The following is a 21,146-nucleotide window of genomic DNA, read 5'->3' on the forward strand; positions in this document are numbered from 1 at the left end:
TGAGCCTTCTAAAGTCCACTAAACACAGAGAACCTGTGTTCCTCTGCTAGGTTAATTAGGTTCCCAGGGTCTGAAGTTGAAACAGTGTGAGCTGAGCTACAGGGAAATCTCAGAGCCCACCTGGGCTAATGAACTGTCTCCTCCTCCATGCTTTAGAAAGGGACTGCCATGAAAGGCTTGCAGATGACCGGGCCCATTTCTGCACACTCTCTGGAATCAACAGGCCCCCCAGTCGGGAAGAAAGGAACCTCAGCCCTGTCTGCCCTGCTGGAGATGGAGGCTAGTCAGAAGTAAGTGCCTGGTTAAAAAGAGACTGCTTTCCAGGGACCCAGTATGCTTTAAGGCATTTCAGTGCCTCAGTTGCCTGACCAAGGTAAAATATGATTGCCATGTGTAATTAAGAAGATGTTACAAAGCTGGAGAGGTATCTCAGCAGTTAAGAATAGTAGCTGCCTAGTCTTAGTTCCCAGCACCCATGGTGGCACCCAGCTGTTTGAAACTGCAGTTCCAAGGGTTCCACCACCTTCTGTGGCCTCGGTGGACACTGCACACACATGGTGTACAGACTTACATGCAAGCAAACAGGCATTCACATGAAATAAAACTAAGTTTTCTTAAGGAAGACATTTACATGACCAGAAAGTGAAGCTAATACCTGGTGAGTGTCAAATAGCAAAATAGACCTGCAGTCAAAAACTTGAAGTCTGGGTTTTTATTTAAACTACAAACATCTAATTTGGACTACAAAATGTTTTGTTAAGTGTTTTTCTTAAAGTTTGTATGGCTATCATGTATGCATCTCTATGTGTTGTCATAGCCATGCACATGTCGTAGAGACCAAAGGAGGGTACCGTGGGTCCTTCTCTGTCACTCTCTACATTGTTTTCTGGAGACAAGGTCTCTCACTAAATCTAAAGCTTAGCCTATTGGCTGTGCCAGCTGGCCAGCAGGCTTTTAGAATCTGTCTCCTACTCTTCCAGCAGGCCTGAGATCACAGGCATGCCTGTCTGTAACTGGCTTTTAGGTACTTGCTGGGGATCTAAACTCAAGTCTTTATGCTTGTTCAGCAAGCACACTTTTTTTTTTTTTTTTTTTTTTTTTTTTTTAATTAATGGTTTGCCTACATGTGTCTGGGCACCATTTGGGTACCTGGTGCCTGCAGAGCCAGAAGATGGAGTTAAGGGTGATTGTAACTTAACTAGGGTCATCTGTAAGTGTAACATAAGCTCTTAACTACTGAGCCATCTCCCCACCTAGCTATCTATGGTTAATTTTGTTACTGTTTTCATTTTTGTTTTTGTTTTAAGATAAGTCTGGCAATGTAGCCTGGGTTAGCTTAAAATTTATCTCACCCTTGTGGTATGCCTTCCTTAGCATCCTGGGTGCTGGGATTAGTAGGCATGTGCCACCATGCTTGTCTTAATTAGGGATGGGATCTTGCTCTGTTGTCCAAAATGTCCTCAAACTCCTGGATCAAACTCAAGTGATCTTCCTGCCTCAGCCTCCTGAGTCTCTGGGACCACAAGTATATGCCAGAGACATCTTATCTCCCTGGAGATGGAGTTACAGGTGAGCTCCTTCACTTAGGTGCTTGGAACTGAATTGGGGCCTTCTCTAAGAACAGTATGCTCTTATAACCACTGAGCATTCTCTCCAGCCCATGCTTGGCTTTAAATAGCAGAGATTCGATCTACATTTATCCAGCCACAAGGGCCCAATAGTTTAGAAAGGACATCCATTTCTGGTTCTCTCAGTCATCTTTTTCTTCTTAAAGACAAGATTATATGTAGCTTATGCTGGCCTCAGACTCACCATGTAGCCCGGAAATGACTTTGAACTCCTGATCTTTGTGCCTCTACCCCCCATGTGCTAGAGCTAAATGTGTGTGCCACTGTACATAGCACTCTCCCTGAGGTGACTTGTCTTGCACCTTCAGTCATGCACTTGATTATGTGGCCCCTCTATAAGTAGCAAGTGCTGCAGTTGACAGTACACCAGTTGAACCACAAAAGGCTTTGTGAGGAGGACTTGGAGAGCATCACAGCTGGGAGATAAGATGGCTGTGAAGTAAGAAAAGAGTTTCTGGGGGAAGGTGGAACTCAGCAAAAAAGGAAGGATTATTGCATGTGTGCAGATGAGTCCTGTCTCCTCTCATTCCCCCATCTGCTTGTCTGCTTCTTGGACCTATATCAGTCAGATTACCTGACAATTTTCTACTGAGGCTAGAGGATTTGTCTGCTGGTTTCATAATAGATAATGTAGTTTTATAAAGTTATAGAAGGTGGGCTGCTGAGGGGCTCTTTGTACAGATGTTATGCAGGTGGGTTAGGAGAGACCCTGTCTACCCTGTTGTATGGTTCTATGTTGTATCTAGTAAGAACTTTCACACATTGGCTTCAGAAAGTAAAATTGATTGGGCAAGAGAGCATGAGGTATGGGTAGAAATTCATTTGGAGACAGTGTGGAGAGCTGGATGCCAAGCCATCCTTACATGATCTCATAGGGGAGGATTCACTTAGCACACATTTGGTTTTGTTATAATGAAAAGTTTCAAACAGATGAATAAATATGAACTGAGTAGTATTAGCAAGTCTCTCTCTCTAGTCTCTGGTTTCAGTGATCTTCTGTTCTTAGCCATTCTTGTTTGATTTATAGTCCATGGGTGTTTATCTTCCCTTTTATTTTATATCTCAAATCCCACATATTACACTCTTATCTGTAATATTTCAAAATGTATCTCTGAAAAATTTGTCTTCTTTAAAAACAAACAAACAAACAAACTATTCATCGACAGCAAGATGGTTCAGCAGATAAAAGTATTTGCCACCAAGACTTATAACTTGAGTTTCATTCCTGGGACCCACGTTGTGGGATTAAGAATTGACCCATGAAAGTTGTCCTCTGACTTCAACACTTGTACTGTGGCATGCGCGCTCCCCAGTAAAAAATGAAACTTAAAAAAACCCTACTCATAATATCATAATTTATCATAAAATTATAATTCCTTAATATTGTGAAATATGTTTTCAGTGTCTCTGGCAAAAATGTGTCTTACTGCTTACTGACTTGCTTCTCATGGCTTGTTCAGCCTGATTTCTTATAGAACCTGGGACCACCAGCCTACGGGTGACACCATCCATGATGGGCTGGGCCCTTCCCAAAATCATTGATAAAGAACATGCGTTATAGGCTTGCCTACAGCCTAAGCATACAGAGGCATTTTCTCAGTGGAGGTTTCCTCTCAGATGACTCCAGCCTATGTCAAGTTAGCATAAAACTATCCTGTACAGTGTGTTTTCAGAGATGAGTCCACACCTAGAATGGCTTGGTGGGTGGGTGGCAGGAGGTAGGGTTTGGGTGGAAGGAAAGGACTACAGAGAGGTGCAAACAAACAACAGAGTACCTACAGGCCTGCAAATGGGAAGAGGCAAGTGGCTAGATGCCACTCCTGAAAGCGCTGGGCTCTTGTTGGGAAGACCAGGAAAGGCCTCAGGATTCTGCCGGCAGGTTTTCCCTGACTGCAGAAAAGAAGGAGGAACATGTGTTTCTGGGAGTGGAGTGGTGTAAAAATGGGGGTAGAAAATATCTTATTTTAATTTGCCAGTGAGTCACTGTTTAGTATCTGCCAATGAGCCCCTTTCTGCTCAGACTGGGAAACGGAAGCCATCTTGTGCTCGTAGGGTAGATGATGAGGCTTTCAGCTAAGCCCATGACAAGAGCCAGGTCAGCGACTTGAGGCATTTCTTTCCCCAGATGACTGCTCCTGGCTGATATGCTAGGTTTTTGGGGGGCTTAAGGTAGGTTAAAGGAACCAAACCTTTATACAGTGTTTACTTACATGGTGTTTTTTGTTTTCTTTTTTGGTTTTTCAAGACAAGGTTTCTCTGTGTAGCCTTAGCTGTCCTGAAACTCACTATGTAGACCAGGCCGGCCTCAAATCATAGAGATCGGCTTGCCTCAGACTCCTGAGAGCTGGGATTAAAGTGGTGCACCACTGCCCAGCTTGTGTGATTTTCTTTTTCTTCTGCTCTAATTAGTAGATTCAGTTGTTTTTGTTGTGAAAACCAACGTTACAGCAACGTGAGAAAGGGCTTTCTTTTTATAGTCTGCCTCTTACTGTAACTATTTCCTCCAGTTCCCTGCCAGTCTTTATCCATAGGCACATTCCCTTGATCAGGCTCTTGTGGAGTCAGTGCTATGCTGACTAACAACAGTGGGTTAGCCTGAGCAGCAGATAGTGCCCTGAAACCTTTTCTGCTTTTATGGTATGAGGATAACCCAATGCAGACAAACAGACAGATGTCCTCATTCTATGCAGGATGGTTCCATGAAAGCAGCCCTAGAGTATGATAGTGCCCCATCCACCTATACGTATGTAAAGGATGTTTGTGTACTTGTGTCTTGTGTTTAGTGAAAGCTGACTTTCTCCTGCCAGTCTCATACGGTGCAGACTTTGTGTAGGACTGGCTGCTTTCCCTCCTTCCTCAGGATACATTGTGCCCTGTACATGTTCTCACATCTATGTGTATTCACTGTATCAGGTTCTGAGTTATTGGACAGGAACAGTCTCTTCCAGGTATGACTGCCTTCCTGGTGTGGGGGTCAGCACCTAGAATGGAGTTCAGTTAATGTGGGTGGTTATGTGCAAGTGAGGCCTCTGAGGTTTTCTGCCATTGCTGCCCCAGTCATGGCCCATTACTGCAGCCATCAAGACATGCCAAGGAAAGTCAGAGTGTGTGTTCATGGATGTAACTCAGAAGAAAACAGAATATAGAATGTATTGCAGTGTGGTAGAGAAATAAAGTTTGATATTGGTGGGCAGAGATGAAAAGTAAGAGTGTTTTCTGCTTCTCCTATAAAATATACCTCAGAATAACCAAGTAGTTGAAGATTTTTTCTTTCTAAAGTATTCTTGCTGTTAATAACAGAAAGAATGCTAGAATCACTGTGTAGAGTCACTAAAGAATTAAAGGAACTAAGAATTCATCAGCACACAGCACACAGCACACAGAGGAAGAATCCTTGCCTCCCAATTGAACCTAAATCCAACTAAACTTTAGGTCTAGCTCATAGCTCTCAGGAATTACAAGGAAGAAAGCATGGAATAATAAAGGAATGGACTCAGCACATCTGGATTGTATATGTCACAGGGCAAGCAGCAAGGTTACAGTGAGAAGAGGAGTTTGGAACTTAAGAGATGTAAGAGATTACTTAATTGCAAACACAGGCGTTCATAGAATCTTCTTTGGGATACACTAACATTTTTTAGATAATTGGAAATATTTGGTTGTAGTTATGTTTCTTTAAAGGTTATATTCTTTTAGCAATATTGCTGTGATACAGATAAAATGATATGTGAATTTTGTTTCTAGGAAATTACCATGAGTAGACAGGGAAATAGAGGAAACAAAGTTGTTTTCAAGTATGTAATTTTAATGGCTGAACATGCAGGGTTGCCTATAAATTATCCTCTGATTTTGTTTACTTTACCTTTTATTTATATTTAATTATCTCCCAGCCAGGTAACAAAAATGGTAGAGCGATTACTATGGTGGACATGAGAACACAGGGTTGATCTCTGCACCCACCCAACCCACCTCACTGAGTCAGAATGAGAAATGTTACAGATTAGGTTGCCAGGGAAACGGAGCAAGGCATGATGCATGCTGTTTCTTAAGGAGAATTCTTAGGTTCAGCACCTGTGGGAAGGAGTGGAAAGAAACAGGTTTGGGCACTGTACTATTACATACCCAGTGACAACCTCAGGGGTGCTACTTGAGCACTGGAACTAGACAGGCAGTATAGCTTTCAGAGGTGATCTGGGTTTTGACAACACAGCATTCATTGACTGTGGCTATTCAGGGGAGGGGCATGAGCTTAAGCCAACCTGCTGTGCAGTTGAAGCTGTCCCTGCAACTTATATAATGTGCCCAGCTGTTGAAGAAAATAGGCTAAGAATTTGGCTATGAGGTATCCATTGTGGCAAGCAATATAATGGGTCCTCTTTGTGGGTGATGTATTTGTAGATTCCTTCAACAACTGATCTGAAATTGAGTATGAGGCTGGCAAGATGGCTCAGTGGTTAAAGGCTCTTGCTGCCAAGCCTGATGACCTGCATTGCCCAGAACCAACATGGTAGAAGGAGAGAAACAACTCCTGTAGATTGTTCTCTAACTTTGAACATGGGTGTTGTGGCATGAACTACACTCCACCCCAATAAATAAATGCAGATTTTTTTTCTTTTAAGTAAAGTCTGTACTAAATGTACAGACTTTTTCTTAACCCCTAAACAGTGCTATGTAATATAGTATTTATGTTATATTGGATATCATAAGTAATATAAAGGTGGTTTAAAGTATATGGAAGATTTTTAAAAAGCCAACCCAGGCATGGTAGCCCACACCTATAATTCCCGTACTGGGGAGGTAGAAGCAGAACAATGGGGAGCTTTAGATCATCCTTAGCTACATAGAAAGTTGGAGGCTAGCCTGAGCTGTGTGAGACCCTCTCAAAAAATGAAGGGGCTGGAAAGATGGCTCGGTAGTTAAGAACACTGGCTGTTCTTGCAGAGGACCCAGTTTTCTGGGAATTAGTGTATCCACGTGGGGATGTGAGTCACCTCACACATAACTGGAGGAGATTCTCTTTATAGTATAACAGTGGTAAAGCTGTATGAGTCGAGCTGGAGAGATGGCTTAGCAGTTAACAGCACTGACTGTACTCCCAGAGGTTCTGAGTTCAATTCCCAGCAACCACATGGTGGCTCTCAACCATCTGAATCTAGGCTGGATATGATGCTCTCTTCTGGTGTGTCTGAAGACAGCTACAGTATACTCATATATGTGTGTGTGTGTGTGTGTGTGTGTAATTAAAAACTGTGTGAGTCTTTTCAAACTTACAAATAATAGAATGAGATCTGAAAACAGCATACAGGAGTTTACAGTTAATTTTCAGGGGAACAAGGTATTGGGGATTGAGTACATGGCCTTGCACATGCTCAGCAGTACTTTTACTACTGAACTGTATCTCTAGCTCTTGTTTTTTGTTTTTGATATTTATCTTAGGTTGGACTTGAACTCATGATCCTCCTGGCTCAGCCTCCTCATTGCTGGGATTATAGGGTTGTGCTACCATGATCAGGTTTTTCATTTCTTTTTTTAAATCTTCCACATACTTTAAAACATCTTTATATTACTTATGATATACTGCATTGGTTAATTTTAGTTGGGGAAAAATTAGAAACTAAACATGTAATTATGCATTAATTTACATCAGAACTGAGACAAGATGAGATATCATAAGAAAATCATATTTCTCTTACGTTATGTCTTGGGGAAGGAGGGAATATAATTATGTCGGAAAAATTAACACAAATCCCTTTAAAGTATACAGAACTAGCACATATCTCCCTAGTTAGAAGATACTGCATGTTACTGCAGTGCTGATTTTTAGAATGTGTTTTGTTGGATGAACGAGGTCTCACTGTTACCTAGACAGTCCTGAAACTCCTAGTCTTAGATGATCATCTTGGTCAGCCTTTCTTTAATGTGTATGGGTGTTTTATCTACATGTATGTCTGTGTTACCACATGCATGCCTGGTGTTCAAGGAGGCCTGAAGAAAGCACCGGATCCCCTGAAACTGAAAGTAAGCCAACATGTGGGTGCTGAAAATTAAACCCAGGTCTTCTTGAAGAACAGCTATTGCCTTAATCACTGAGCCATCTTGCTACCCCCCACAGAGATTTTTTTTAACTAAAATTTTAGCATGAAAAAAGCTTTTAAGAAACAGGTTTTGTTATAAAATATTCATACATGTATCATCATGCCTTGCCCATAGTCCCACTCCCTGTACTTGCCTGTCTTTCCCCTTTCCTTGCCCTGTTCCGCTTCCTCCCTGGTACTCTTTCTGCTTTTATGCTGTGTGTGTGTGTGTGTGTGTGTGTGTGTGTGTGTGTGTGTATCACATAATATTACATCCATACATATATGTATATATTAAATCTATATTCTACGTATGAGTGGAAACAGGACCTTTCTTGGAATGCTTATTTCTTTTTTTGGTCTTTTTGAGACAGGGCCTCTCTATTATACAGCTCTGGCTATTCTGAAACTCTCTCTGTAGACCAGGCTATTCTCAAACTGACAGAGATCCACCTGAGATTAAAAGTGTGTGTCACTGCACCCTGATTCTTTGAACAATTTTTATTTTTTATTACATTTATTGGGAAGGGAATGCACACATGGGTATAGTATGTGAGGGAGATCAGAGGACAGCTTAAAGAAGTTAGTTCTTTTCTTCCACCATGTGGGTTCAGTGATCAAACTCAGGTTGGTAGACCTGGTGGCAAGTGCCTGTACCCATTGAGCCATCTCACCAGTCTCACCAGTCTTAGAGAATGTTCTTTAACTGGGCCATTTATTTTATGATATATCGTGCAGGCTGTTTATGACAATTTAATTGCCTGGGCAGAGATACTCTGTCTAGGGAGTGGGGCCAGTTTAATGGTATTAAGGGTGCCATATATGGCCTGAAAGAAAAGCAAGGCAGTAGAAAGCCTGTTTCAAAGGTAGAAACAGCAGTGCTGTCTTCTGATCTCTCAGCAAGCTGCAATCATGTATTTTCCTTCCTTCAGGAGCCTAGGAGAACAGCAGACGACTGTGCACGGAAAAAGCTGCACTCAGCCAGCTGAGAACAGCAGTGTTGCCATGACTCCCACCTATGTGGACAGCCCACGCAAGGTAAAGGTGGCTCACCAGCAGGGGATTGTTGCTGCATGCTCTTCGGAGCCATGAGCCCAGGATCAACTGTTCTGTAGATAAAGGAACCTTCTTGTGATGATAGTGAGTGGATTTCCATTCACCTGCAGCATGTGACTTGAAGACTGAGATCTGACTTGGGTTTTGCAGTTTGCCATGTAGTTTTTCTTCAGCATTACCATCCACTTTACTGGAGGGAAACTGGAAATCTATGAAGCACCATCCACACAAGCCTGTTCTTTTTGATGATGGAATTCCTATTCCTTGTTTTTCTTTGCTTGTTTTGGTTTTTGGATGTTTGTTTGTTTGTTAGTTTAAAGACTCCTGAGAAATACTTGGAAAGAAAAATGCAAACAAAACTTTGAGACTTTAGACCTTTGTAAGGCATAGCAAGTGCAGCAGAATGGCAGACAACCCCTAGGTCGGACTTTTGTGTCTTCTGGGAAGTTCAGATGCATTATTTTGCATGGAGGGTGAGCTAATTCTCTTATCTAGCTTTTACTACAGGGAGATAAAAGAGTCTGGGCATTTATTTTTCTTAAGCTTGGCAATATCTTATATCTAACTTAATATTTATTAATTTTACTCATAAAAGTTTTTCATGTCATTTTTTCAAGTTTTTTTGTTTTTTTTTTTTTTTATTTTATTTTTTTAAGTTTTAGGGATTCAGACAAAGTCTTTTACATGCTAGGCAAATAGTCTACTACTGAACTAAACTCTCAGTCCCTTAAATACTATGTTGAAAGGAGCTTTGTACTAGGGATGTGGCTTAGAGGTAAAGCATTCAGTTTACCTACTCAGGGCCTTGGGTTTGAGTCCTAATACTACATATACACAAAAAGCTTGCTTAAAACTGTAAATGGTTTCTCATCTTCAAAGTAAATTTTAGCTGGGTGTGGTAGGGTCTGCCTTTAATCCCAGCACTCAGGAAGCAGAGGCAGACAGATCTGTATGAGTTGGAGGACAGCCTGGTCTACAGAGCGAGTTCCAGGATAGTCAGGACTACATAGAGAGAATCTAGGGTGGGTGCAGACATTAACATTTCTATAGAATTTAATCTACAGCATATAAAATTCTAAACAATGCTAATGAACTTTCTTATGGCAGTTGACTACAGGTCTGATTAATAATTACCTTCTATAAATTACTAGACTTATACTCTAGGAATTAAAATATGAGAAGAGTATCCACCAAAACATTGGGCAGATTGGAGGCTGGGGAACAGAGATCAGCAGCCTTGTGTGTAGATTTCAGGCTTCATGGCAAAATAAAGGTACAGCATAAGTGCTTCTAAAACCATTTAAAATCATAAAAGTTATTAATTGCTCATAGCCTGTGAAGACCAGGTGAGTGATCAGATCTATTCTTTAAGTGGTGGTTTACTAACCTGCTCAAAGGAATAGCTTTAGGTCCCAAGGAGAGTCTGTGTTCAAAAGAAAGTTCTTTTGGCCAAAACCAAAACAAAACCCTTGATCTCATTTCTGTAACCTAGGTCTCAGTATTATCAGTGCCTCAGTTGTTAGATCAAGGATGGACTAATGTCTACCAGCCCTTTTCTGACCTCTCTACATGTCATTTCTCAGAATTAGAGATGGAACCAAAGACAAGATGGGAAAGTAGAGAAATTGTAGGAAGGTTGAAATGCAATCAAGGTCACAAATTAGGCTGTTCTTCCAGATGCTCACTGGACTTCCAAAAGCCATGGTGCTGGGGTGTGTCTTCCGAGATTAGAGAATCAGAAGCAAAATGCCATGAGATGCCCTGCTAGAATGCCTAGAGATAGCACCTCTTACGGTGTCTATGATGTATCTGCAATTTCAGTCATCCCTTTACAGGATGTGCTGCTGGAGTCTGCAGTGACTGTTGGGAGATGCTGGCATGATGATATAAGGAACACCAAATGTCTTCATTGTTTTACTTCTAGAACTGAAGGAGAGTAGAGACCTTGATCAGTTGTCACTCCTGCACTGAGTGACAGTTATGTGTGCAAAGCAAAGGCTTCGAAGGATCAGAATATCTTTGAAATTCCTATTTGTCATTTTTGCTTCAAATACATGGGCATTTAAATCCAGCCCTGAGTAGAGAGGGGGTGATTGCTTCAGGAAGCCCACTGCATTTGTGCTTATATACCTGACTTTATGTCTTAGTTTTTTGATTTTGTTCCCCAGGCAGTAGAGGAGCAGGTACTGCTGCCTCTAACACCCCCATATGCATAGATTACACAGGACTTTTTTCTTCATATATTCTTTGTTGCCACATTTAGTAACTAACAGGCAGAAGAAATCTTAGGCTCCAGTGTCTCTCTCCTAGAGGGCTGTTACCCAGCCAGACAGAAGGACAAATTGTCATTGCTGCCTTTACCCCACTGTTCCCAACACTGCTCTGGGGCTGTCTCTCCTCCTTGTCGTAGGTCTGAAGGAAGTCAAAAGCATCCAAGCCATAGGTACACACAAGGAGCTTGGCTGTACCTTCCAGCTCTGGTGCTTTCGCCCACATGGATGGTATTTTGCTGATTGAGATAGGGTTTCTTGCTCATGCTTTGCATTTGGATATTGTCTTTCTGTGCCAGTCCTGCCCCCTGTTCCACTCCCAACCCATTCCCTCACGTCCTGGTTTTTCTTCTTCCTTTCTTGTTTTCATTTATGTATTTACTTATTTTTCATCCCTCTCTCCTCCTATTCTCATACACAATCCATTTCTTGGCTCCCTTGCACCTGCTGCTGCTGCTGCTGTTGCTTCCTCCTCTGACTTCAGGACGGGGCCTTCTTTATGGAGTTTGTCCGCAGCCCACGCACAGCATCATCTGCCTTCTACCCTCAGGTTAGTCCAAACTCCAGCCTGTGCATGCCCATCCTGTTGGCAGAAGGCTCGGGCTGGCCTTCTGTTTACCTCTGAGTAGATAAAATTGGACTGAATCTAAATTTGAGGGGCAGCTGAAATTGGATTTTTCTGTAAGGTATCTTGGTGTTCATAGCAGCAAAAGAGAACAGGAGAGATTCATGTACGAGGACAGCCTGCCACACCAGTGCTGGACCATATGCTTCTCATTGCTGCTTGTGTGGTTCACCCAATTGCTATGAATCTCATTGTCGCCACATTGCAGCATCTGCCCTTTTAAATTTTATAAGCATCATGAAATGTGTATATTTAAGGACTGAACACTTATTTTTCTCCTCTCCATACAGCCAAGATAAATTTAAAACAGTATGGCAGGAAGTGGTGAGGAACAAAAACACCATCATTTATAAATAGGCATGAGCTATATCATAGGCTAATGGTGTGTGGTCCTGAGCAGCTCACTTGCTTTCTGGGCTTCATTTATTTGTCAAATGAAAGTTTGGGGTGAAGTCACTGAGGGCTTTTCGGGCCTTAAAATTCTTTACTTACCACATGCCTAGCATACTATCTCATTTCACCTTAGAATATAACCTAGTGGTTAAGTAAATGTGTTATTTCAGTTTTATAAGTGGAGAAATAAAGGACAAAGAAGTTGCTTTTTACAGTACAAAGAGAACTGGGATTTAAACCCATGACCCACAAGGCTTGACTCAAAACCCACTCTATAATTAGCATTAGTAATTACTGTTTTGACTGCTCTTTGCAGGCAAATAGGACTCCCTGCTCTTTACGGAAGCTTCTAAGTATTATATGAAATTGACTGAGCTGTAGAGTAGTTACAGAGATCTGAAAGAATTAACAGGGTTTATGCAAAGTAGGTCTAGCTAAGGAGAATGAATGGGACTTGTAGCGCTCAGTGGGAGGAGTTAAGGAGTTCTTATTCAGTGAAAATCAGAAGAGCAGCTCACTGAGCTCCCACTCTGCCTGTCTGTTATAAACATAACCTTTGTAACAGCCTATAAAGGGGACGAGTTTCTACAGCCGGGAAGAGTAAGTAGAGGTCAGTTTCAGAGAGGAATTGGTGATTCCACTCTATCCATTTGAATGAGAGATGTTTGTCATTCCTGGTGTAAAATCTAATCTTTATTGTAAGAGGAACTAGTAATTTAATAGTGATTTAAAATGGGGACATTTTGAATATTAGAAACAACAAATGTTTTCAACAAATTACAAGAAAATGAGGTCATAACAAGCACATTTCTGATCATAGTGCAAATAACCTTTTTGTTAGTCATTAGACAGAATAGGAAGTATCTATATATTTAGAAATTAACACACTTCTAATCTTGCATGTGTAAATGAACAGCATAATGCTAGATAGGTGATCAGTGTACAGTCAATATCAGCCATGACTATAATTAGTATAACTGGCCCTCTACATCTACCCATAATCAACCACGGATCAAAAATATTGGAGAGGAAAAATTATGTCTATTCTGAACATGTACAGACATTTTTCCTGCAGCGTATTCTCCAAACAGTACAGTGTAACATTTGCTCTCATAGCTGTTCTATACATTAGGTATTATAGGTCAGTTAGAGATGATTTAAATTCATGCAAATGTGTCCAACCTGCAGCCTTTGGGCTGTATGTGCTACAAGACAGCTGTAGTACATTCTAATACAAAATCCTAAATTTGAAACATTAGGAGATTTCTTTAACTTTTTAAAAATTCTGTGTTTTGTTTTGTAACTGGACTGTGTAATTCTAGTGTGTGACTCTATAGGTGACCATGTTGTGTTGAGATGTCGGAAGGTTGAGCATGTGAGCGTATACAGGATGATTTACATAGGTTATACACAAGTACTATCTATGTGGTTGGGTTTTTTTTTTTTTTGCGGGGGGGTTGGTTTTTTTTTTCCGAGACAGGGTTTCTCTGTGTAGTCCTGGCTGTCCTGGAACTCACTCTGTAGACCAGGCTGGCCTCGAACTCAGAAATCCGCCTGCCTCTGCCTCCCAAGTGCTGGGATTAAAGGCGTGCGCCACCACCGCCTGGCTCTATGTGGTTTATTTTAAGGGATTTGATCATCCATGAAGGGGAGAGCAAATGGCTGTGGTTTAAATATGCTATATTCACATATGAAATTACCAAAGAGTCATAAGCAAATATGCATTAAATTGACATAATTCAGCTTCAATACTTTTAGTCACTCTTTGGTGTAAAGACACTATTACCTCCAAGAAATAAAATCCCATAGATGAAGAAATAAATTCTAAAACATAATTAGTTCTAAAGCATAGTTTGTGCTGAAGCACCAAGGCATAGTACCAAAGCCAAGATTTGAAAGTAGCCTTCTTACACTGTATGTTAGAAAATTCATATAAAATGTTTTATATATTTTATAATAACAAAAATAAAAAGAACAAAGGTATGCAGTTTAATTGTATGCAGAAAGATTGCTTAGGGACTTTGGCAAGAGTTAAATTTTTAACTTACCCATCTTTTTTGTTGTTGGTTTTGAGACTGGGCCTCTCTATAAAACTCTGGCTGCTCTAGAACTCACTCTGTAGACCAGGCTGCCTTGAACTCATAGAGATCCATCTGCCTCTGCCTCTGAGTTCTGTGATTAAAGGTCATACCTGGCTTTATCTGCACATATTTTTCAGGCATTCGCCCTCCCCTTCATCCTACATCTCCTTCACAACTTCACTTGGGAGTCTTTCAAGGTAGAGGGGGTTGCTGAAATAGGGTTTTACTCTGTAACCCTGGCTCTCCTGGAACTTGCTCTGTAGACCAGGCTGACCTCAAACTCAGAGACCTGCCTGCCTCTATCTCCAGAGTGCTGGGATTAAAGGCGTGGGACACCACTGCCCAGCCCTTTCTTTTGTAATAACTAAGTCTTAACTGGTGCTTTCTTCCTCCCTACATAAAAATGTGCCTATGAGGGAAATCTGGGGGTCAGGGTGGGGAGAAAATAAGGGTAAGAGCTTGTAAAGCATCTAGAATTTTGTACTAATTTCAGCTCTAAGCTTCCTGAATCCTGTATGGGAACTATCATCCTAAGATTCAGAGTGGTCAGACAAAAAAGACAATAGCGTTTTCAAGAAAACAACTTTTTCTGGTGTTAGGATCTGAGCAAAATGTGTGTCCATAAAAGATAGAATGTGTGTGATACAGAGCAGAAGTCAGGCATTCATGAGGCAAACCTGGCCCACCATTTTGCTCTTTTAAATAAAATTTTATGGGATAGAAATGCACATGCACAGGCATAGGCACACACAGCCCACTTCTTTTGCCTATTTCTTTGTTTTTGTTTTGAGACATTGTCTCATGTAGCCCATCCAGTCTGTCCTGGCACTTACCATGTAGCCAAGGATGGTATTGAACTGTTGATCCCCTGCCTCTCCCTCCTGAGTGATGGGATTATATGTGTTCACCACCATACCCAGCTCTTTCTGTTTCTTTGCTTTCTTTTTATATCATGGGACAATTAATAGTATCACTAGAAAAATTTTTAACACATCTGTGGGTAGTATTACTGGCATCTAATGTGTGGAATTGGGCCAGTGCACAGGCCAACCTGTGACAAAGATTCATTTGATCCCACGTGGCCATAGTGCTGAGATGACAAGCCCTGTTTTAGAAATAGATATTTACATCATATAACAAAGTATCTGATCATATAACAAAGTATCTGATAAGAGAAGGCTCTGCCTAGGGAATTTATTCAAGAACTGTAAGGTGAGGCTTTTATTGGTTTTTAGAAGTACTCTGAAAGGCTTAGTCGTTCTTTGTAAATATTTAGTCTGAGAGGTGACCATTACCAGTGCTGCACATATTTAGGTGAGTGGGACAGAGTCCTGCACTTTAGTTGCCTTAAATGAGGCAAACAGACTGCTTTCTGAGCAGTTCCTTCAGCAGGCTCAGTGAAGTATGCCACTTGGAAGCCAATGTGGGGATAATCAGGAAACATTAAGGTAACTTGCGGGTCTTGACCCCTTTGGGGGTCAAACAACTCTTTTGTGGGGAGTCACTTATCAGATATCCTGCCTATCAGATATTTACATTGTAATTCATAACTCTAGTAAAATTACAGTCATGAAGTAGCAATGAAAATAATCTTGTGGTTGGGGTCATCACAACATGTGGAACTGTATTAAAGGGCCATAGCATGAAGACAGTTGAGAACCATGAAGACCTGTTGAGGTGGGGCTTAGCCATTGAAATAAGGAACCACAGGACAACAGAACCCATAGTACTGTACAAAGAAAATTTTTAGACTGAAAGGGTAGACTTGGTGAACGGCTGGTATTGTGTGGAAATCACAAGTCAGACAGATGTTTTCTAGAGTTAGTTCACAGTGTGATAGATTTGCAAGATTTCAGAGTAACGGGGTAACTAGGTTGGAATTGGTTTTTGGAAAGATGCAAGCAAATGTTAATGACTCATAGGTGGAGTTCAGGAGAAAGGCTGCAGTTGTAGGCTAGTTACAGTCCTGTCCTGGACTTCCCAGATGGAGGGGGAGGATGACCTGTGTCATGTGAATTTTCCAAGGGGAGGCCAAAGGACTAGACCTCAGGATGAAGATAAAGGAGAAAACTTAGAGATGCCCCTGAGGTTTGAAGTGTCAGAAGGCTGAGTCATGGTAGATGGAGGGTACCTCCTGGGGCGCCAACCCATTTGTCTTCTCCAAATTTCTTTTTCCTCCTCTTGGTCTCCTAAGATCCTGACTTGTATGTTCTTTCTTTCTTTTTTTGAGACAGGCTCTCACTATGTAGCTCTGGCTGACCTGGAACTCTCTGTAGACCTGGATGGCCTCAAACTCATAGAGATCTTCCTGCACTACTTTGCTCAGCCTTCCGTGTTCTTTTTGTAGGGGATGTCCTTTAGTGCCAGTCTTGTGGTTTGAGTCTGGTACTGAAGTGATGGCTATGGTTCTAGAGTTACTGTGATTGACTGGCTTTTGTCTGCCTTGGTTTAGAGGAAGTGAGTCTTTCATTTCTCTGACAAGGTAGTATATCTAGGACTGGGTGTGGTCTCTAGACTCTTGGCTCTTCCACCAGGGACCAGTGGGGACTGAGAATGGGAGGAATGGAAAACCCTATGTGTAAGTAGCTTCATTGTAAGTGCATGAATATGTATAAAATGTCTGTTGACTTAATAAACCAGAATAGCTTATTTATTGTTTCCTTTTGGTTAATTTTGGATCCATGCACTAACTTTTTACTCTTTTGCAGGCATCTGTGGATCAAACAGCTCCTCTGGTGTTAGACAGTGCCAGTTTAGGGGTCAGCACATGCCAGTCCATGGATAGAGGCAACAACCCAACCTTTGGGAACTCCCAGAACATAGAACAGGCTTTTCCCTCTACAAACTCTGGTGACTGCAGGTGAGATACAGAATAACCAAACTGATATTCTCATTAGATGGGGGGAAATTTAACCAAAGCATAGCAGTTGGGAGTCCAAAGCTCTGCGCCATGTTCTAATTGCTACAAGTCATATGAGAGACCAGGTGGTAGGGTGGAGAATCTGTTTTCTCAGAGATGTAGAAAGTATCAGACATCTTGTTAGTTCTGTTTATAATGCCTTGCACAAGTGCAAGTCGGTAAGGAAATGCACTAGCAGTGGATCAGTCACACATCACGAGCATTTTCCTGTTCCTAAGAATCCAGAGAAGGGTACTACCTATGCCTCATTTGCTTAGTAAGGATCCAAGCTTTTGTTTTTTTAAAGGCAGGGTTTCTCTGTGATGTAGCTCTGGCTATCCTGAAACTCATTCTGTAGATCAGGCAGACCTCAGACTCACAGAGATCCACCTGCCTCTGCCTCCTGAGTGCTGCTGGGACTGAAGGTATATGTCACAATGTCCCAATTGATGGGATGGCCTAGTGTGTAAAGGACACTCGCCTCGCAAGCCTCCTGGCTTAAATGTGACCCTGGAACTTATGCAAAGGGAGAAGGAAAGAACCAATTCCACAAAGTTGCCAGTTTTGAGAAACGTTTTTCTTTCTTTCTTGACTGTGTTTGCTTTATGGCAGTTCTACTTAGTCTGTTCTTACTGTGTCACTGTCCTGACTGAGCAGATCTTGGCTATATGGTCTGAGAAACTTAACTTTTACAGCCCTCCCCCTGCTGTTCTTGGATAGTCATAAGTTGGTCCCTGTTGGCAGGCACTTAATTTCCTTCCTTCCATCATAAACTCTGCACTGATTTTGCCTCTACTGCGTCCACCGCGGTGTGTTCACTTTGGCTAATGGAGGGGATGCTTGGTCAGGCCTCACTTTTCTCCTCTAACTTCTCTCAGGCTCAGGCCCTCACCATACCCAGCTATGGCAGAGATTGGAGGGGCTGCAGAGTGTGCATGAGGAGAGTGCATCCAAGTGCTTCCTCATTGCTCAAAAGGGTAGAGAAGCAAGGGAAGAAAGAGGAACTTCAGTAGGTTGAAGGTGTTTCCTAGTTACAGTTTCATTACTATGAAGACACATGACCACAGCAACTCTTTTAAGGAAAACATTTAATTGGGACTAGCTTACAGTTCAAAGTTTAGTCTGTTATCATCATGACCAGAAGCATGGCAGCACAGAGGTGGACACAGTGCTGGAGAAGGAGCTAAGAGTTCTATAGCCAGATCACAGACAGCAGGAAGAAACAGTGAACCACTAGGCCTTGCTTGAGCTTCTAAGACCTCAGAGCTTACCACCAGTGACTCACTTCCTCCAACAAGGCCACACCTACTAACAGTTCCACTCTTATGAGGCTATGGGACCATTTTTTTTTTTTTTCTAAACCACAAGGTAAGAAGTTCAGAAATGATGTAGGCAAAAGCAGGACCCATGACTGAAAGTTACACAGTGTACATTCTATTTCCTGGTAAGTAACTTAGTAGCAACAGATACAGCTGCATTTGGAAAGGCTTGAGTTGTTTGCCTTTGAAGGTGTTCATGAATAGAAGGCAGTCTCTTGACTATGTATGTTTGAACTCAAACTCAGTGTTAGAAGGAAGTTTTCTTCAAAGGTTTTGAAAGCTTTTTCTAACCCCAAGATTCTAGTTTAGGTTTTTATTGTAGTGCTGGGGATTAACCTATAGCTTGATATTATGAAATACTGCATGGAATCCTGAAACACCCCACAACCCCCCTTTGCAAATAGGTACTCAGAAGATTGGAATAGAAGAAAGAGAAAAGTTTGAGGAATTTCAATGGCTGCTGAGTATTAATCTCTTTTTTTCTTTCAGATTGCCTTACCCCCATCTCTGTAATAGGTCTTTCCAAGTACCCCAAGTTGATCTCAAATTCATGATCCTCCCAACTCAGCCTCCTGAGTGCTGGGATTACAGGCATGTGCCAACACAGCAGCTTTAAGCATGCTTCAGTCACGGTCACACCTTCTAGGCAGAACTTGGCAGTAAATGATAGAAAGATCAGGACTTGGAATTTGACTCACTTGAATGCAGATCTGGATTCTGATGCTTCCTACCTCTTGGACCTTCATCAGTTCATTTAGCTCATTTGACTTGCTTTAGCGTTGGCTACTGTTTTAGGTAGCACATATGTCAGACTTGACCATGGTTTATTTGTTAGCACTACACTACCCTGAAAGACGTGAATAGCACTGTCCCCTTTTTCAGATAAAAAAATAAAGACCAAGATAATCTGGAGTCCCACAGCTGCTTAGTGATAATTCCAAGGCTCTGTCCTGTAAACCCTCACCTGAAATTATTACTAAGTGTTCTTTGATTGGTCAAGGTTAAGTAAGTAACATGTGAGAGGCCATCATGCAAAACCAGAGCAGCCTAAAATTTCTAGGAAGCATAGTTGTTAATGGAAAGATGTGTCTCAGTGCATAAGAGCTGCCATGCTCTTTGAAGGACATGATTCCCAACACCCATGTTCCTAATTCACAGCTGCCTGTAACTCCAGCTTCAGCAAATCCAAAGCCTTCCTCTAACTTCCGTAGACAAGCACATAAATAAAAGAATAAAATGAAAGATCAAAGTGATTGAAGAGGGAGGTGCTTTGTAAAGGCGCTGTGTTTAGATACAAAATTACTTGGCCTTTTTCAAATGTATAAGGTCTTGGATTCAGTCCACAGCACTGAAACTAGAGCCCATTCATGTGTGTCATGTTATTCTGTGTTGCAGCTCTCAGCAGCACATAGCAAGCTCTCTGACATCGTCTTCTACCTTGGTGGAGATCCTGGAAGCCATGAAGCATCCCTCGTAAGTGACAGGACACATTTATAAAGCAAGGGCAGAAGGTACCTGAGGGAAGACTTGCTGTGGTGGTGTGGGTGGATAGTTACACCTTACTCTACTGCTTACCAGTTGTGAAATGTGGGCAGGTCACCTGACCTCCTGCAGCCTCTGTACCTCATTTATACAATGAGAGGGTTTTTGTTTTATTTTATTTTAGACAGGGTTTCTTTGTGTAGCCCTGGCTGTCATAGACTTACTCTGTAGACCAGGCTGGCATCAAACTCACAGAGATCCATCTGCCTCTGCCCCCCAAGTGCTGGGATTAAAGGTATCGTCTACCACTGCCCAGCTACAGTGAATTTTTAAAAATTACGTTTTACTTATTTATTTGTGGGGAGCTAAAGGGCTCCCCACATGTGTGGATCTTGTATGCTGCAGTTACATATGGCAGTCAGAAGACATCCTGCAGGAGTTGACCCTTTCCCTCCAGATGTGCTTAACAGAAACTGAACTTAAGTTGTCAGGTTTGGTGACAGGCACCTTCATGTACTAAGCACCTTGAGTTTTTACACACATGGTTATTGCAATAATTAAATTTTCATGTGAAGTGCCTCATGTAATACTGACAGATAGTTTTCTCTAAATGTCCCTTCCCCTATCAGTTCTTCTATCCTGCCCCGGGGTTCTCTCAGTCTAGGAGTTATATATGGAACCCTATTATGGACCCCTTATCTCCTATCTTTTCTTTTTCCTTATGGCCATTGGGCACATGTTCCTCCTCACTCGTTGGAATTCAGGACAGGGGTCCAGCTGCTGTCTGAACAGAAGGGCCTTTCACCATGCTGCTTCATCAGTGCTGAGGTCGTACACTGGCTGATGAACAATGTGGAGGGGGTCCAGACGCAGGCAATGGGCATCGACATCATGCAGGTGAGACCACAAGGTGGGGTTTGTCTGCTTGGGTCCTTGTGATCACCATGGTACTCATGGAAGATGTCACCCATTCCAGTAATGCTATTTGCAAGCTGTGGTGGGGATCTGTTTTTAACAGCTGTGAGGCCTATCTGGAGTTGATGAGAGATGGGTCTTCTTTTGAAATACACTTTGAAAACCTTAGGGTTAGAGGTAAGTCCCCAACAGCACTGAGGAAGTGGAGGCAGGAGGATTATAAGTTCATAAGTTAGAAGCCATCCTGTTCTACATAGGGAGACCTTGTCCTAAAAATACATAAACAGGTATGTATGGGTATGTGTCTCTGTATGTGCGTGTGTGTGCATGTAACGCATGCTTTGACTTTAAAGTTTGCCAGAATTTATTGTCTGAACTGAAATATTCTGGACAAAGTCTTATTC

At 41.9% G+C, this 21,146-nt stretch overlaps 1 protein-coding gene across 23 annotated transcripts in view; it reads left to right on the plus strand.

The window, feature by feature from the left end:
* Positions 1–21,146, plus strand: part of Depdc5 (DEP domain containing 5, GATOR1 subcomplex subunit) — a 120,154-nt gene that overhangs the window by 75,641 nt on the left and 23,367 nt on the right. For 17 of the 23 annotated variants that reach the window (XM_034508703.2, XM_076938266.1, XM_076938265.1 and 14 more), the window contains 6 exons: positions 157–290; positions 8,635–8,740; positions 11,513–11,578; positions 16,836–16,987; positions 19,741–19,818; positions 20,592–20,724. In XM_034508703.2, coding sequence (XP_034364594.1) covers positions 157–290; positions 8,635–8,740; positions 11,513–11,578; positions 16,836–16,987; positions 19,741–19,818; positions 20,592–20,724 — 669 coding nt within the window. The remainder of the gene's footprint in view (positions 1–156; positions 291–8,634; positions 8,741–11,512; positions 11,579–16,835; positions 16,988–19,740; positions 19,819–20,591; positions 20,725–21,146) is intronic. The other 6 variants (XM_076938274.1, XM_034508706.2, XM_076938275.1 and 3 more) reach the window with 1 other exon arrangement.

Source organism: Arvicanthis niloticus, chromosome 7, assembly GCF_011762505.2.
Source record: "Arvicanthis niloticus isolate mArvNil1 chromosome 7, mArvNil1.pat.X, whole genome shotgun sequence".
In the NCBI taxonomy this organism is placed as follows: domain Eukaryota; kingdom Metazoa; phylum Chordata; class Mammalia; order Rodentia; family Muridae; genus Arvicanthis; species Arvicanthis niloticus.